Source organism: Lonchura striata, chromosome 3 (assembly GCF_050655825.1).
Source record: "Lonchura striata isolate lonStrDom1 chromosome 3, ASM5065582v1, whole genome shotgun sequence".
Classification (NCBI taxonomy): Eukaryota; Metazoa; Chordata; class Aves; order Passeriformes; family Estrildidae; genus Lonchura; species Lonchura striata.
Window position 1 is genome coordinate 49190472 of NC_140705.1, and position 19269 is coordinate 49209740.

Sequence of the window (19269 nt, forward strand, 5' to 3'; positions counted from 1 at the left end):
CTGATCTGAAATACACTTTACATCAGCTAAGTAAAAAAAAATCAGCTAAGTAACTGTTCTGAATTTTATTCCTGTTGCTTTCTGAAAACAACAGTTCTCCATCAGGAACTTTGGTTGCTTAATCCTTCCAAAAGATCCTTAAGGGTGAGGTCAACACTGAGTGATTCAGAGAGACACTACAGTTTTATAATATACACACAAACCCACACATGCATGTATATTTGCATGAGTAAAAATAATGGTTTTCTATTTTCAAATTTGAAAATAGTATACCTAACATAGCTTTTCCTTCATCCTCCAGCTCAAATCGTAGAGTCTGAAGTTCCTGCTCCATCTCCAATTTAAAGCCTTCCATGGCTTGTTTATGTGTTTCTTTAAGTGCATGAAGCTCCTCCGAGTGCTTCTGTTGTAAACGTTCTTCTAATTCCTATGAAATCAAAATTGGCAAAATTTGTTCTACACCAACTTAAAGAATTTATAAAACATTACACAATAAAAAACTGGAAACAAAAAGCAGGCATTAACATACTCTAGGAAAAAACCACTCTAGTATTACTCATATTTGCTTATCCTCCTAACATATTTTTTTCTTTTCAGTAGCTGATGGTTAGTTACCAAGATTATCTGTACACAAAACCCATTTGGCTCACAGCGGGAAAAGCAAAAAAAAAAAAAAAAAAAATCAATCCATGGATATATCTACAAAAGCAAGCAATGTAGTAGAGTGCAGATTCATAGATGGGTTTAGTCTGCACATATTTAAGGACTTCTGCTCCCTAAGGACACCCATGTTTGCTCCCTATGGAACTGCATGAAGCATAATGTTCCTTCTTCTGATCTTCAGAGCATATAGTGTGAAAATGATTGCAAAGGCACACTCTAGAGCTGATCTTAAAAAACCTTAAGATACCCCCCATCACGTACCATGTACTACCAAAATTCCAATTCTAAAGTTGTTTTAAAAAAGTATCTTGTGTGGGGTATGAAGATTATCTTGCAAGTCACAGAACATAGCTAACACAATTTTTAACGTAAGAAAAATATAAAATACATTTCAAAGGAGTCTATTGACAGAAAATACATGCAAACTTAATTATAATGTAAAATTCCTACTCAAAATCAAAACAAGAATACAATATTAAGGGTAACAATGTCATTCTACCATAAAGAAATGCATGTGTTCATAATAATTTTACATATATATACACACAGCTATATATGTGTATACAAAGCAAGACATGAAACAATGCCAGTATTAGAAAATATTTTCATTATGTCTTGTTCAGGTGTAACTGGGTAATAGTACAACAATACATCAGCTGAAAAGGAAACAAAGTAGTTATGCAGATTCTTTACTAATTCCAACTGTGTACGCAAAATGCTAAAATGGTAATATTCTCTACAGAAGTTGGAATAACCATATGAACATGCCTTTTGTTCTTGCTCTTTTGTTTCTTCCATGTTTTGAAAGGCAAGGATATGGGCTTCCTGAAGTGACTTATGCCTTTGCTGATGCTCTTCTTCTAATTCCTGGATCTCCTGAGTCAATCTCTGTCGCTCCTGACTGAACTGGGCTTGTAGCTGTTGCAAAGAGCTCTGTGACTGGGAAAGCTGCATCTCCAGATTCTGCTTCAGTAAGGAGATCTAACCCACAATAGAATAGCAAATATTCATTAGTCATTAATACCAACATCAGCGGTAAAGATGACATTCAGAAGCAGAAAACATTTGAAATTTTAGAGCAAGAGTGTTAGCTAAAAGACAGACAAGCAATGTCATCCATCTACTGAATTTGTTGTTAATGTTATATGTATATAATCAGACATATAATGACATTTTAGTGGTTTTGTAAGGATTATCATATTGGTTAGTTCATACTGCGGCACTACCTGTAAAACAATTTTTAATGGCCAAATTATCAAAGGTTTTATTTAGGTATTGCATAAAAGATCAATAAAAATGACACTATCAAGGTCCGAAATCCAATACTTGATTGTTTAACGATTCCTCAGGGGAACATGCATTCTGCAAGGATAATCTTGCACTTGGAATAGGGGAGGACAGCCTGGGACATCTACATTGGTTTTTATATATTTTTGTATTGTATGGTCCTACCTTACTCGTGGTTTTCTCATTTAGGAAGAAACAGTACCACTCAACATAAAAAAAAAAAAGTAACACTTGATGGATTTCCCATCATACACTTTTCTGTTAGTTCAGTAAGACTATGAGAATATTTAGATCTTGGAAACAGATCATGCTTGGAAACAAGCATAAAAATCTGAGTCACAAATAACTTAATTTCTTAGAAATACCTAATTTTACAAATGATGCTTTTCATCCAACAAGTATTATAGTATACTCTATTCCTTTCTTAGTCCCATTTCCTTTTTATAATAATATTATACTTTGTTCTCCACATCAGATAGCATCTTTTCAGACTGAAAGTACTAAATCTGTATTCCCTTTATAGCCATGAGATACCCTCCAGTTCTAGAAACAAGATTTAACCAAAAGAGAATTTTGCTACAGTGATTCAAAGGAAGGAAAATAAAATTGCCAAGTGACAAAGAATTTGAGTCAGTAAGGATACTTTTCAAGCCTCAGAGCATTGCATAATACAGAATTATAAATGCAAGTCTGATAGTGTCATTTGATTCAGCATATCTTAAAATTAATTATGTCAAATTCGTAACGACATTGCACATCACATTACTGAGTTACAGAACATTAAATCCACCACTTAGCAAAAAATTAATAGCAGCATACCAAGTACAACTTCTAGCATGAATATTGCTGCCGAACACGTAGGTTAAGTTTTTTTTTCAGAAGGACACAGCTTAAGCAGACTTGAAAGAAAAAAGCTACAGAAACAAAAATTAGAAGTAAAACAAAAGAAAACAAAAATCAAAATAATTTAAATTAAATAAGCATAGCTTTTATTTCAGATTCACAGGGTCTTTGTGTCTGGGAATATACACTCTACCTTGTATAAATAGTATTGTACTTCAGATACCTTTGAAAAAGATTAGCTACTATTAAAGAAGAGTAGGAGGGAAGGCCTACACTTTGTTTTGCAAAACCTTTACTAACTACATTAAATACAAATTTCATCTAAAAATTGTATAGTGTCAGACCAAAAGTTTGGCTGATCCTTGATTTTGCCTGCAGAAAGGGCCAATCAGGATTACCCTAGAAAAAAAGGCCAAGCATAAATGTAGGGAGCTTGACTCTGTAGTTTACCTGGCACTAGCAATCTTTCTTAAACCAGATGTGGTATTTCGGAGCAGAATTATAGAAGAAATAATAACAACCATTATCTGAGCATATATAAGCTTTCAGTATGCAAAATATCTTGTATCAAGTTCCATGCAGACATGCCAATTTAACATGATGCTCTTCAGTACTTGTAATGGAAAGGAGTCAAAAAAGTTCACTTTTTATTTGCTGTCTTCTACTCATGTTTTTATAGCTCTCCATCATTTCCCTCCTTACAAACTTGGCCATACTGAACTCCTATGGCTTAAGGAGCTTCTCCTTGTATGAGAGTTATTTCATATATATGATCACATTTTTCCTACTTTTACCCCTTTTCTACTACTTCTTTTTTAAGATGAGGAGTCAAAAGCAGCACAAGTTATTGAACATGAGAGTAAACTCTGTTTTTATGTAGCGATCTATATGGTTTTACAGTTATGTTCTCTGTTTCTCTCCTATATTCTGAAAGTTTTATTTGCTTTTGCGACTCCTATGGAGCACTGAGGTAATGTTTTCATAGAATTATATAGCATAGTCCCCAAACCTATTTTCTAGTTGTAACAGGTCAAGGTAAGGCTCATCATTTTACAGAAAAAGTTACAATTTTTCTTTCCTTGTGTATCATTTTGCATTTATCTACACTAGCTTTAATCTGATATTTTATTGCCAAGTCCCTTGGCCCTTTACAGCTATTCTATTTTGAATAAGCTTTTATAAGCTGCAAAGTTTCCAACCTTACTTATTTATCAACAACCTTTAAAAGAAAATGTTTTGAGCACCAGTGTAACTCTACTGATAGTCTATCTTCACTGTGGGTTATTAAATTTACTGAATATCTATATATAATATATACTGTAATTTTTCTCTCCGTCCCTAGAAACTCACACCACTGAAGTGGTGAGTTTGCACCATGCACCTGCCAGCATGGCCAGCTCTGAATTTTCATAAATGTATCTTCTTCTTGGATTGGAATGTGGCTGTCCTCCTTCTCCAGAGAAAAAAAAAACCAAAACTATTTTACCTAAACTTTCCTTTGGTTTACTCACATCCCCATCTACTCTTATCCATCCCACATTCACAGGACCCTTCTCTACTTCCCACCTTTCTGTAACCTCATACCTATCTGGTCCTTATCTTCATCTGTAAGCCCATTCTTACTTGGTCCCTTCAACTATGTTTCTGTCCCTCAGGTTTCTCACCACTGTCCTGTCCTGTTCACCCTGGCCACCAGGAGGTACAATTCCAGGAGAAGTCCTGCCTGGTCCTGCAGAACCTCAGGTAATTTAATGATCACACTCTAACAAGCCTTTCATGATAACACTCAAATGGAGTCAACCATGGTAACTTAGGCAAATTTTGATTAAAATAACATGAAAAAATTTATTTTTGGCTTGAGTTTAAATCTATCTATCACTTAAGTTCCTGCTCCAAATTCTGACAATTATCAGTATATAATTTATAAATATTTTGAGCATGGACCAAGGGCAAAATGATTTTGTTTTTATTTCTGTCTTGGAAATGCGGTAAACATTTTAACTGAGATGACCAAGAGAAGTCTGACATCTAGGCAGGAAGCCATCTTCAAAGAGAACAGGAATAAGCAAGAGCAATTCATCCTACCACCAGATTAAAGTGACTGCAAAACTACAGCCTGAAATGAGTCAATGTCTGGAGACGTCTATTTGCATCAACAGACTACACAGAAAATAAAGGACAATGAGGATCAAATGATTCTAGCAAGCAAGTCAGATTAGTCTACCCTTCTAATAATTTGTTTTGATGTTGAAAAGTACAAAAAAAGTTTAAAGTATCAGTCTTTTTAGAGGGGTATGTGATTTTAAATATTATTTTGATTATTTTGTGCATAGACTGATATCCTTAAAAGCACATTTTGAGAACATTAGTGCCTCTTTTTGTATGTCTTTGGACTACCCCTATCTGTACCAGGGATTCAAAAGAAAACAGCTCTAAACTATTCTCTGAACTTCAATACTTTTATCCCAGGTTTTCAGCACATTAAAAACATCAGTGAGAATTAAAAAAAAAATAATAGAAAGAACAGTTTGGCTACAAATATGAGTTACACTGCAAAACTGCAAATTATAATAGAGCATCAATCCCATGCTTTGTAAAAAGCTCTGCAATCCACATCTGCACTGCCCACAAGCTTGCTTGCGTTAACAATGACATAAGGACGCTGCCCATGTTATGACCACGGACACAGTGTTCGATGCAGCAATGAGCACACAGTCACACAGATGAGGGGATGCATGACACAAGCTTTGATAGCAGCACATGTTCTCGTCTCAAGTATTACCATGTCTCCCATTTCATGGGCTTAAGCTGTAAAGCAGTACTGCAGGATATGCAGGTTGATTAGTGCGAGCATGCCCTGTTCACAAGCTGTAAGTGCAAGTCACTTACATTGCTGATAGATTTATGCAAAGCTTCACCGAGACAGTGCCGCTATGAAGGAAAGATCACAGGAATAAAGGGAAACATTCAGAAATCAACTAAGTAAAAGAAAAAGGGATAAGGAAGGAAGGGTAAACATAGAATATTAATTAAAATTGATCAGAGAAAAATAAGTTGAAAGCCATCTGGAAAAAATATGAATATGTTGCTTTGACTTAGTCTATAAGCTACTGAACACGGAACGATGTGGTGCACCATGTTATGTTTTTGACATACAGTACAGCACTATCTCTTTAACATAATGTTACTATATAGACATATATTACACAACTGAACACGTTTGAAGTTAGCCACTTGTTTTCTCTTCTCCTTTATGGCAAAAAAGTTTTGGGAGAAATCATTAAGTACATGAACAGATGTTATGTAAGGCCACAATCGACAATCAGCTGTGTCTCAAATATCACAAGCATATTAAGTACATCATATTAAAGATAAATTTTCAGTGTTAAAGGGCAGAAAATTAGTTTAGTCATTAATGAAGACATTTCTTTTAAAATACTACTTTTATCTTTCTTAAAATTCAGAACAAAATGCATAGATAAAAGACTATTCCTGAAAGTCTCCAGCAATAAAATGACTTAATGTACTTATACTAGTGGTGTTTACTAATGAAAAGCAAAAAAATCCCAACATATTCTTCCCATATGCCAAGAAAATGCTCTTTTAAATATTACTGATCATACAAATATATGTAATTCATATGTATATGAAAATGCCTGTGTGTTTATATATATGAATCATGTAGATAAGGACAAACACATGCACAGAACAGAGTCATCAGAAATTAAGTGAGAGCAATTTTAAATCCAGCATGACCACTTTCCCCTTTTGTCACAGGTTGGTGAAGAAGATGGCTTTCTCCAGGAGACAGCAGGTATTTTGGCACCAGTACTGAAAGCCTGTAGGTGGGAACTCTTAGATAAAACTTTGCCAAAATAAAAAAAGAAATTGTTATTCAGCCTCAAAAATCTGAAAAAAGGCACAAAATAAAAATACATTACTGTGAAATATCCAAAATGAACTTATTAAAATTGTGAGAGTTATCAACATTAATCTGTGCAAGAGTGGAACACTAGGAGGCATCATACTCCAACAGACAAGGCAAGAAACCAGCATCTAACAGCTCTGATACCAACACGGCACTTCGACACTGCTGCTCTGAACAAATCCACCCAATTTTTCTGTGTTTCCTTTCCCATCTGTTTGGTTTGTTTAGGGGGGAAGCTGTTTTCAGCAGAAATGATCTAATAAATAAATGTTCACTTTCTAGAACGTTTGGGACTTCATATTGGGGACTTATCTATTCAGCATGTGGTACAACTCAGAAATACTTTAATTTTACACCCGAAGCAGAAAAGTTCTCATTGTGCAACAGCAAACAGAAGTTCCAAGTAAAAACAGAATAATATAGGCAAGTTAATTGGAATGGTGGCTCAGCAAAAGTGCAGCAATTTTATCAGATGCACTCTACATTCAAAAGTATGCAGAACACATTCAGAATGCAGTACTCCAAAATAGCACTGGTTTAACTGTTATTAAGAAATTTCATAAAAATCCCAGACATTGTTTTGAGTACTTCCATAGCAAGGTCCATCCAAGTTTTGGATAAAGAAACTATTAAGAATCAAAAAGAATGCAGGCATAATTATTACTGTCTGTATATCTATGATGGGGAAAAAAATGATGATTAAAAAGCAAGGAAACAGGTGGGTTTAACGATCACTATTTCTACAAATTAAAATTCAAGTTTTCATTTGTGATGTTACTGTGGTATAAGAAACCTTTGATCAATTCTCTTTGAAACCTATAGGTTGTACAGGTGAATTAATTTACTTCTTGAAAGTACAGAACCTTCTGAAAACACACCTCTACTTGGTATTTATGTATTAGCTAACCTTATTTCACTTGATTTTGCTGTCTCATTTTTCAGTAGAAGTATTATCTTCTCCACCCTCAGCACATGCAATGCTAAGCTTCAGATGCAACCAAGAAAGCTTCATCATGACCCAGAGAAGAGCAGAGATGCTACAGAGAATAGAATCTGCATCTTTATGTGCAGCATCTTTAGAACCAACTAATCACTGCAGGCTGCTCAGCAGTACTGAAAGACTTTGCAAGCAATACATGGAACAAGACTGAAATTCTCAGCTCTCTTTCAACATCTCTCCTAGAAGAGCTGAGTTTTCAGTTTAGTTGGGCAAATGTGCGTTGCAGGAAAGAACAGATTTAGTGATTTGAAGCTATTCAAGCTTTGTGTTTGCTTGTTGCAATGAATAGTTGTTTATGTTCCCATCACAGCTGTCACAGGGGCCATTCTTGGTGACAAAATGGTGTCATTTTCCTCAAGCAGGACATTTACTGCACCAGTGATATTTTTACATTTTCATTCAGTTACCTTGCTTCCTGCAGGACATTAAATTGGATGCATGGAAGTTCTTGTTTTATGGTTTCTCTGAACTAAAAATTACTTTCAACTAGATTAGAGAGGCTTGACACTTAATTTCAGCATCAGTCTTCATATCACCCAAAGATCAGTTATGCAACACTTTTCCTTCAGTGACATTTCAATGTCATATTGTGTCACAATCTGACTTGGCTATATGGTTTACTGAATTTTCAAAACACTGCTGGCAAACAGGAATTCTTGTGTAAAACCTGCGACCTTGTCTGGGAAAGCTCCTACTTTATCTGTTTTATCAAAGCAGATCTAGATTGCTACACAGTCTTTGTTTCATTTTAAGAATGACGTCCCAGAGATGATACTTACCTTTCTGAAGAACAAATCCTATGTACACCTATCAGACATTAATAAAGGAAATGAGTTTCTGAAGTGCCTAGCACAAAAGCCAAAGGGACCTTTGGCATAAGCCCATTTTATCCAGCTAACAATGGCAACAACAACCCTAACACTCTCCCTCGAGATAGGTCTTTGAAGAGAAGGACTGTTTTGTCAGCAGATGTGCAATCTCTGGCTGTGCAGTGCTTACGTGGCAGATGACTCCGCAGGGATTTGGAAAGCAGCTGTTTGCTACTACAACGTTTTGTACTTGGCTCGAGGCTTGTGACATGCTAGGAACTGGAGAGATACATCAAAGTTCACCCTCTCTGACTGGTAAGAAAAAGTAACGTTTAGAGTCTTTTCCCTATCTCAAAACTCAAGTTTTCTGATGAGGAAAGAGAAGTATATATAAGGCATTCTGAAATCTTTAATAGTCTCTGGAATCTGATTGATCCTGATTTCCTCCTGGTTTTGGAGCCACCCCAAAGGGAAGGTACTATCTCCAGGATGCCAGAGGGTGGGAAACTTATCCTGTTGCTTTAAAAAGATGGAGTTTTTCTCTTTTCCAGTTCTAGGAATCTATCACACTTCTAGGCAAAATCACAGAATGGCATGGGTTGGTATTTTGCCGATTTGTATCTGTTTGGATTTTAGAATACACTCTTTTAATCCAACAAACTGCACGTTCAACAGTTAGGGGAAAAACAAGTACATTTGAATGTCCTGAAAATTTTTAAAGGTTTTGGAAAGTGACTAGAGCTTCATTCATTTATTTGTCATAATGCTGTGAGGATTTGAAAGATTATAGACACACCTTAACTAATTTTTCCTGGAGCACAGAAGTATCACTGCCCTTAATCTTGAATTTCAATCATCTGCTGAATCTCAAACAAATTTTGCCCCTAATCAGTTCTCTCTCATTGCTTCCAGGGTCCACTGTTTTCATTGGTTTTGAACCAAAAGCAAAGCAAAAGCTACTTGAACAAGTACAGAGCAAAGAGGCTAAGGGAAGTGTTTTAAAACTAGGTACTTGCCAAAGTCTTTATCTTACATTTAAGGGAAAAACTTTTCTAAATATAGGATTAAAATTTTGTTTTGGGGAAGTTTAGGGTCAGGTAGATAGGTTTCTTTTTATATGAAAATATCAGCTTCAAACATTAGCCTAGATATATATAGTTTTAACTGAATTAAACACAACACCACGGGAGAAAAAAAATTAAGAAGGAACCAAAAGACATTTATTATAAAACAGAGAACAAACACACACTTGTTAGTATTCCTACTGTGTCCTACTGAAAATACTTTGAAAACACTGATTTGTTCTGTTTCTTTTATTTGCCTGTTTTGTTGAGTAGCTCTTAATTGGAAATGGTCTTTAATGAATTTCCTCCATTATATTCAGAATCTTTTAAACAAAGAGTAAAATAATGATGAAGGTATGGTCTGGGCTGAATGGGCTCACCAAAACCAAAGGCTCGTAACAAACAGCTGAATGCTAGGCATTTGTTTTCATGTCCAAGCTTCAGACAACACTCCAATGACCAGTGCAGACAGAACAAATGCACCAACTCACCATCAGGATCACATCTCTGCAGAGAACTGGGAGCCCAGAACAAGAGAAGTAGAAGTAGTATTGAGAAGTAGAAGGTCATGAAACCAGGGGGAAGCACCCTCAGTAGTTGGCCCTTTGAGGGCTGCAGTGAGTCCAGACTATGAGATTATCCACATGCTCATGTGAAGCAGTTTCTGACCTGTTTAAAGCATAGTTTTCCCACTTGGAATACAGGAGCACCAATTCTTCTAAAGCAGTGGTGAGTGGTAGGATACAAACAAACAATGGATCTAGGCAGAAACGCCCAAATCTCCCCTAATCCTCTGTGAGGCCTGCAAGAGTTACAGCACAGTCCCATTTAGACCACTGTTCTGAGAGCTGTATTAACTTGTCAAAGTTTTCCACAGTCAAAGAAAGCATGCTCCTTGGGAAAAACAGGTATCTACAGATTGAAGAGCCATAGTAATAAAACATTACCCTGAACTGCATACCAGGGTGCCCTCTGTTTCTCCCTCCTTGGTATGACTTTCCTTTTTATTCTTTTGGATTTCCACATTTTAGATTTTTGAGTGCTTATTAAACCTTGCCCAACATCTCTTACCATCCACTAGATGTCATGGTAGCCTTACTAGTATTACTGAATACAAGACTCACCAAAGCAAATTAGGAGGGAGTTACTTGAAATTTACCTCCACTCTGTTTCTGACAGACAAGCCTTTAGACAGGGTGTTCAGGACAATATCAAGTGACAGGGAGCTGAGTAAAATGATTCTGTGCTGAAAGTTTATCTCCCTTCTTTCTGGAAACTGCTACAAGGTATATGCAGGTTATTTCTTGTAGAAATTTCCAGCACCCATTTGACAGCTAATCTTCTAATGCAAGGATTACCCAGGCTGTGGAACAGGCCAGTAATCCTTGTGCTGGGGAAAGAAAGCAGTGTTTCCTAATTTTGGTAATGTGGATGCACATCAGCTCTGCAATAAGCACCTCCACACAGGCAAGTAAAGATGGAGCAGTAACTGGTTCTGGATAAAGCCTGATCAAAAGCCATTTATAGATGTGCACAGGAGCCCAGGGACTTTTCTCAGCATTCCATCAACAGCAAAACAATCTGGATTTTCAGACTTTAGTAGCTTAAGACTGAGCTTGTCTTTGAATAGTAACTACATCAGAAGGCAATATTTACATTTTGATACAAGTCAAAGTTTCTCCTATTTACTTTGACAGTTTAAAAATGAGCACGTCATCACAGGAAAAAACTCTGAAGAGGATATCTCAACATATTTTTCAGAAAAAGAGTCTTTGCAGTAGGAAAAACAAACAACTACTGAAATGTATATAGTATACTTTTGACCATTCTTGCTGTACTATTTCTGGTATTTCCATTAATAGAAGACATATCTTTGGTGTGAAAAGTCGACAAAGTTAGGAAAGAAGAATGTCACATGAGCTTGACCATGTATGAGGCTACTTAAGAATGGGAAAGCTACATATGGGAAAAAATAATGACAAAAGCATTTACTTTACTGAAACTTCCTTACTTTTCAGTAAGGAAGATGGGAAAACCAGTATTTGCTCAAACAGAGAAAAGCCTATCTACAATGAGAATCCCTTATTCAGTTTACTAAATAAAGTATATTCACAAGAATATATCACAAGAAGAAACAGATAAGACGAATACAAATCTTAACCTGCATGTTTCAGTGTCCAGAACTGAAGGTTGCACAAGACAGACAAAGAGAAAACATGCTTATTCTTTAAAAAAAAAAAAAAAAAAAAAAAGATACCAGCTATTTTGCTATTTTGGCCCCGGCTGAAGCTTTCTTGGCAGTAAAATGTTTTTAAGAAAAGCGTTAAAACCCTATTATAGAGCTAAGAGGAATGGAAAAGAGCAAGCATATCTGAATTCACTGCATATTTCATTATGGAACTCTTTAATGGATTGACATAGAAGTACTAGATGCAATTTACAGGGGAAAAAAGGGAAAAGCACTTTATTTTTTGTCTTCTAGAATAATTTCTCATATCAGAGATAAAAACTACACATTTGGTCTCTAAACAATAGTCTAGTTAAACTACCAACCACATTTAAGTGTTGATTGTGCTTTGCAACCAGCAAGAATGTGTTTAAGCATTGAATCAGCTGAATAGCATTTTATCTCAAGAAAATTATTTTATTCATAACAAAGCTGTATTGTTAGAGTAACAATAATCCTACGTGCATGCTGTGAGGTACCACTTAGCATTACTGGTATGAAAGCAGAACTATTACCTAGCTTTATGCAAGAGCTAGATCCCACCTCTCAAATGTGCAACAAATAAAAGTGGCAGAAATTTGTAGATCAGAATAACATGATTTTAAAAACTCAAATCAGCTTAGTACACTTTATGAGCATAATTTTTTTGACTGAAATTGTTTGGTTTGGGTTTTTTTTAATTAACATTTTTATTTGTGTCTGCTCATTCAGCTTTCCAGCACCAGTCAGTCAGCAGCATCCCCAGGTGGGCATACTCTATGTTGTATTTTTCTACAGTTTAGGTGGCTATATTTAAACCTGTTTTTTCAGCCCTTCAGCCCTGTATGATTATATAACCGTTCTTACATTTCAAGATAGGCAATACACTTCCTTGTAGCTTGTTTTTAAATCAAATCAGAGATGTATCAATACATATTAGAAAATTGCACCTGTACTAATGAGCATTTAATTTCTGAATTCAACCTTTATGAACAGAAATTATACAACTAAGTGGTGAACCTCTAGACACTTTCTCAACATAAAGAACACATATTGGCCACATTTTTTGTCAAATCAGGATTTACAAACTATTTAGCAGAGACCCTGGTCTTATGTTGTTTTGATAAATCATTGTATTATACTACTGATATAGAGTATACCACTATTTCAGGTGTAAAAATCTGAACTGCAGAAAGAGAAGCTGGATTCCCTCTCTTCTTAATTTTATACAGGCTTCACGCCTTTCAAATGGGTTTTAAATACATCTTCCCACAAATTAAAACCAGGGTGTAACAAATCCACAATTTCACAGCCCTACTGCAATATCTCAGGCCATTCTAGTTCAGGGTAGAATTTCTAAGGTGTTCCAGGACCTGCTCATTTCAGTACCTTAGCAGTTCTGGAAGAGAAGACAGAGGAGCATCCTTATGGAGTTTGTGGGTGACACCAAGCTGGGAAGAATAAAAGGTGGAGGGCAACACAGTGGAAAGGATACCATACATTGAAAGAAATGGGCTGCCATCCAGAGGGACCTATCTAGATTATAAGTACAGGTCAAGAGGAACCACACAAAATTCAGCAAAGAGAAATGCAAGGTCCTTGGCACAGGAAGGACCAAACCCATATACTGGCCCATACCGGTCCACATATCTGCTTTGCACAACCTTGTTGACAGTAGGCTAAACATGAATAGCAGTGTGGTGTGGCAGCACTGAGTGCCAGCAGCACACTGGGCTGTAGCAGCACCAGTAGTCTGAGGGAAGGGATCAGTGCCTTAAACTTGGCCCTTACTGCACATCACCTGGAACACCTGGAAGGCATATCTGTCTCCTCCTACAGCTCATTCTGCTTTGGTACAAAACACATGTTGAAAATCTTGCTAATATTCAGCAGAGAACTACCACCAAGAAGGCTGGGACTGGAACAGATATCCTTCTGAGGTAACTCTGTTTGCTCAGGCTAAAGAACAAATGTCTTTGTGGGACTTAACAGTTCTTTTCCAGTACCTAGGAGGTGGTTATAGAAAAAGTGGACCCAGTCTTGTTATGAAGGTGTACAGCAGAACAATGAGAGATTACAATCAAATACTAACAGAGAGGGTTCTGTCTAAATATAAAGCAAGAGTTCACTATGAGGATAATTAAGCAGTAAATGACATTACTCAGGGACAGTGGAATCTTCATCCTTAAAGGTTATTCAAGAGCTGACTGGACAGAGCCCCAAGCAACCTGGTTCTAATTCAATGCTGAAGCTTCTTCCAGCCTAAGCAAGTCTGTAATTCTGTGATCCAGGTCACTACAACTCTCAGAGACTAACTTTTGTGTACTGCATTCAGGAGGAAATTATTACAAATCCATTTCTCCAAGAGTTAAGTTATCCATCTTTTACACTATGATCTGGAATTCTCTATCTTCCAGCTGTAATGGATAAAATACAGACTCTTATTAACTCCCTACTACCAACACTATCTTTTCAATCTCTATTAAATACCTATCCAATTCAAACAGTGGTATGGAAAAGCTGGATTGAAAAAAAAATAGTCCTCACATGCTATTAATCTCTTTGCATACAGTTCTGATATAGTAAAAGATATGAAGAAAAAAGAAAAACAACCATTTTGCATATGGAGACCTTTTCCTGTGTCTGAAAATTCTCTAGCATATTCTCATTACTACAGTTAACTTTCTGATTCCAAAATTTCTTGCACAGGCAGGAAAAAAAAAAGTTAATTTCTAACATGGTAATTTGCCATTCTGAAACTGTAGGTTAGATTTAATGTGGTATTTTTGAAAGACATTGATAAAAGTATGTTAAAACTATGGAAAGTTCAATATGCCCTTTTCAAGACAAAATCCTATTTACAGGAAGAAGTAAAGAAAATAAATGAAACTTGGGTAATGTGAAACTTAAAATCAAATTAGTCTAATTCTTATTATGTTCCTGTTGCAAAAAGTAATGGACCAAGAACTTTGAAAACCTCCAGCTTTTATGAGCCTAAACCACAAGACTTGACAAGATTAAATTCGCCCACAGCAAAATATATTGTGACATGCTCCTGTGAGAAGCTGTATAATCAAATGCGTGTTCAGTTATTAGACTTCCCAAATTAAACAGCAAATTAAAAGCCATCCCACAATAAAACCCTGGAATCACAGTCATTTAATGAGTTCCAAAATCTGTTACTCTTACTTTAAAGTATGTTTGCTCATTATCAGCTGTTTCTTCAAATTGGAGTCAATATAACCAATTCTACAGCATTTATGGTTTGAAAAAAGTACAAAGTAAGTATTTTTTTGAATTATCTAACATAATTGAGATTATAAATATGAGCTACATTAAAAAAACCTCAGTATTTACACAAAATTATCCCAAAATAATGTCCAAAATCACTTAAGACAGAGCTGTAATAAATGTGTCATAGAAACTAAGACACATTTTGACTTCTCAGAAACTTGTACAGTTTTATGCTTGTACACATACAGGATTATTACTTTTGTAAAGATAGGGGATACCTTTAAGTCCAAACAATTAACATTGGTAGATATTTAACAGCACAACAGGTGAGCAGACAAAATCAAAACAATCTTGTAGTGAAGAAGTGAGACTGTCAATATTCTCTCCCTCCTCCCCTCAAAACTGAAAAGTTTTATTCACACTTAATTTAAAGAACAACATTCATATAACTAAAGTTATATCCACATATTATTAAAATATTTTATCATGATTAGGTTAAAAAGCCCTATGTTAACAAATTTTATCTCAAAACTCAATATCACAATTGATTTAATTTACTTAGTTGGTAATAAGCCACCAACAATTCAATTGTAAAGACTTTCCAATTCTCAAAGACAACATAGTTACCTGGTCTAAAAGATCTTCCACCTTTTTTTGCCATCCATCCCTTGCTGCATTTTTTTCACGTTCTTTCAGCTGCAACAACTGAGTCATGGCTGCCTTCTTGTCCTCTTCATGCTGCAGCCTCAGCTCTTCACGAAGCTTATTACATTCCTGTCTAAAAACAAAGGACAAATAACTAAAATACAGTGGGACCTTGTGCAAGAAGTAGGAAAGAATTACAATCTCAGTAATAATTGGAAAATCTTAAATAACAGAATCCTTTGCTTTACATTTAATTTGATAGTACATTTGCATACAATATATAGTTCATTTGTTACTAAATAATAATAATTAAAAAAAAACTTGCCGAAGATTTTCAGTCCATTTTATTTCCAAGTCACGTGCCATTCTGTCAACTTTGAACTTTTCTTCCTCTCTCATGGCAGCAATCATTGCCTCATGCTGTTGTCTCTCCTGATCTAGTTCCCCCTGCAAGTACAAACTTTACAATAGAGACTGATCAGCAGCAAAAGTGTATTTCAAACATTGAGTGTATTTATAATAAAAATATCAATTACAATTGGCTCAATTGGCTCATAAATTTGAACTAAAACTTCTTCAGTGTAAAATTCCTAGTTATGCACAATTAATGCTTATACATGTCCTGATATTTCTTATTTGTGAAACAGAAGTTTCACAATATTCCTATAAAAAGCAATTTTCCAGTAAGTCATTCTGCAATCTTCTCAAATACAATTAATGGTGAATCACAAAATAATTTATGTTGCAAAGAACCTCAAAAGGTCACTAAGTCCCACTCACTGAAGGATGTACTTCACAATTAGAGCAGGTGACTTCAGTCCTTTGTAAAGAATGCTTTGAATTTTATTTTTAATTTTTTTAAGCATCATATATCCAGTATTTGAATTTCAAAGTGTGAGCTATCTCTATGTGATACAAAGTTCAAAGTTCATTTCTGTTTCTCAATGGGACAAGCCTGCTAGAAAAAAGGTTTCACAGTCTGAACACAGAAAACACCACCTTTAAAATTCCCATCAATTTCTGCTGAAATTTTATCATACTAGAATAGTATTAGGCACCACCTAGAAATATTACTTACATGAATGTTGTTCAGCAGTGCTTGCTTCATTCATGAAGCAACATAGACCCCTAAATTGAATTATTAATTTTTAAAATGAGACCTTTCTGCAGCATTTTGATGAATTTTAAAATCTATTAAGATAAATTTTATTGCTAGTAGCCTACTAAATATGAATATTTAAATATTTTAATAGGTGAAGAGAGCAATACTAGTTCATAAGTACATTTAGAGACATTAAAAAATGCAGAGGGGAAGTTGTAAACTATAATACTGTGCACCTCTAATGACTGTAGCTGAAAGAAATAAAAAAACCCATACCAATAACCTGTTTTGGGCTAGTTTTGTTAAGAAAATATGAAAATACGTTTAGTGAAAAAAAAATTATTGTATTTGCTGCTTTATGTCAAATACATCTGTGATCTTGTAAATGTACATCCTTTACTGAGGAACCAAAAAAGAAATGTTTACCCAGTATTGCAGTCAATAAGGTATCGACAGACTGATAGTTCTACTTCCATCTAAGCCAATTAAAATGACAATATATTTGTGCCTAGGCAAATTAACTGCTGAATGGTATAAAGTTGTCACATTTTCTAGGTGACAGTCTGATATCCTTAAAGATATCCTAGCATATATCTAAAAATTATTCTAAAGTTTTACTGAAATTCCAAATTCAAGCCTAAAATGAAGACTGTGTCCATTATCCAAAGAAACCATGGCATATATGTATTCAAATAACTAATCAAAAAGATTTCTGTGAATTCCAGATCTAGTAAGCTCTAGACCTTGTATTGCATCATGACATGAACTGTCTGGAATTGCAAGTGTTAACTCATATCCATTCATGAAATTCTGTTAAAGCCCTGAACATATTTTGGAAGATACAATTTACATTAATCACACAAAGATATGCCTGTAGCACTACCTGTTAAATACTAAGAATGTTCTTAAAATAGAAAAGACCCCCCCCGAAACAACCAACCAATAAAATAAAAGAACCAAGCCCCAGAATAACCTATCCTAGTCTCCATTTTCTAAGTTTTCTGTTCAAAATAGAAATATCTCCTTTAATGAAGCCATATGAGGCTCCTTCTATCATGGGTACCCCATAATGCTTCTAGCCACTTTAAAAACAAGACCAAAATCACCCTAACTGTGCTTTGCACAATTTATTCTCCAACAGCATTGTTACCTCGACACTATACAGTGAATCTGTGGTCTCTCGTAGTCTTGCTCTAGTTAATTCTAGTTCTTTCTGGAGTATTTCCTGAGCTTCTTGAAGACTGGAGATGTGTCCTTCTGCAGTCCCGAGGCCTTGCTCACTTTTTCGCACTAGGTCTTGCAGACGACACACCTGTGACATTACAAAAAACCCTGTGATTTCCATAATTATTGCTAATGGCAGCCAAGTCATCCTGGTATTTTTCAGTGTTTCCTAATTCTGACCTAGACAATTTTTTAGTTGCAATGCATATTCTCCTTTAGTATCACTTAATGCTTACGTATTTAAAAATAAATTCCTGTAATATTACAGGAGCAAAGACTCAATTAAAGGATTTTTAAAGTAAAAAAAAAAAAAATGCAATGTATTTGATGCACATTGCAAGGAAAGGGGCTACATAAAAGATCTGAAAATGCCTCTTAGTTTACTGTGAGAAAGCATGTTTTCAGCAAATTAATGAGAAATATTTCAAAATACATTAACTCTAATCTAATATATAAATTAAGTTGTGCTAGGGTTTAAGTTTCTGTTTTCAGATTGCTACCTGTCCAGCCTGTTTAAAACTCAACCTAGCAACTGTACATATAATGTAATAATCTCCTTAACTGCTATGCGACAATACTCTTTTTTTCTGTCTGTTTGTAGCTCATCTTCCCACCTGTAAAATGATGATACTACACTCCTTTGCTTCAAATAAAAATATGAGATTGAACACTGTTCACCAGCTACAGGAAGAAAAAACCTTTTAAGTATGTAGGTTGGAAAAATGGAAAAAAATGGGAGGTAGGGAGAAACAAAGAACAGCAGTTAATTGGAAATGCGTTTTTTGCCGAAGCAATAGTCTGTGCTGCTGCCTTTGTAGGGTGAGACCAATTCATTCACAATGGGACAAGTGTCACAAGAAAATACTAGCTTTTCATTTACAGGCATGGACAGGTAAGAATTATAACCACTCTTCCTGTTTGTTAGAGTAATTACACAAAAATAATTTTATAATACACACAGAGACATCACCCCTCTCTCAGAACTCTCTCCCTCTGTCGACAATTTTTGAAGTGTTCAAAAAGAGGAACTCCTCCTTTCCTCTCAGAAAGGATTCCAAAATTTCTTTGGCATGAGAGATCTCGGTGAAAAACTCAGGTAAACTTGAGCACTTCTCTCTCTGCTCCTTTGAGTTATATTCAAGCAATCAGTAATTCCCTACAGAGCACTGCTACCTGAAGGAGAATCCCTACAAGAAAAACTGTCTCCAGACTGTACTGATATACTGGTATTGCACTTCTGTCTGTGTATCTGATAGTAGCAAAT

At 35.4% G+C, this 19269-nt stretch overlaps 1 protein-coding gene across 9 annotated transcripts in view; it reads right to left on the reverse strand.

Annotated features, from left to right (window-relative positions):
* FAM184A (family with sequence similarity 184 member A) overlaps nucleotides 1-19269 on the reverse strand; it is a 71978-nt gene that overhangs the window by 14189 nt on the left and 38520 nt on the right. For 6 of the 9 annotated variants that reach the window (XM_085575082.1, XM_085575084.1, XM_085575085.1 and 3 more), the window contains exons 7-12: nucleotides 17932-18093; nucleotides 16005-16126; nucleotides 15662-15812; nucleotides 5683-5724; nucleotides 1432-1644; nucleotides 274-427 (exon numbers count right to left, since the gene is read on the reverse strand). In XM_085575082.1, the coding sequence (XP_085431208.1) occupies nucleotides 274-427; nucleotides 1432-1644; nucleotides 5683-5724; nucleotides 15662-15812; nucleotides 16005-16126; nucleotides 17932-18093 (844 nt within the window). Of the gene's footprint in view, nucleotides 1-273; nucleotides 428-1431; nucleotides 1645-5682; nucleotides 5725-15661; nucleotides 15813-16000; nucleotides 16127-17931; nucleotides 18094-19269 lie in introns of all 9 variants that reach the window. The other 3 variants (XM_077782253.2, XM_077782254.2, XM_085575081.1) reach the window with 3 other exon arrangements.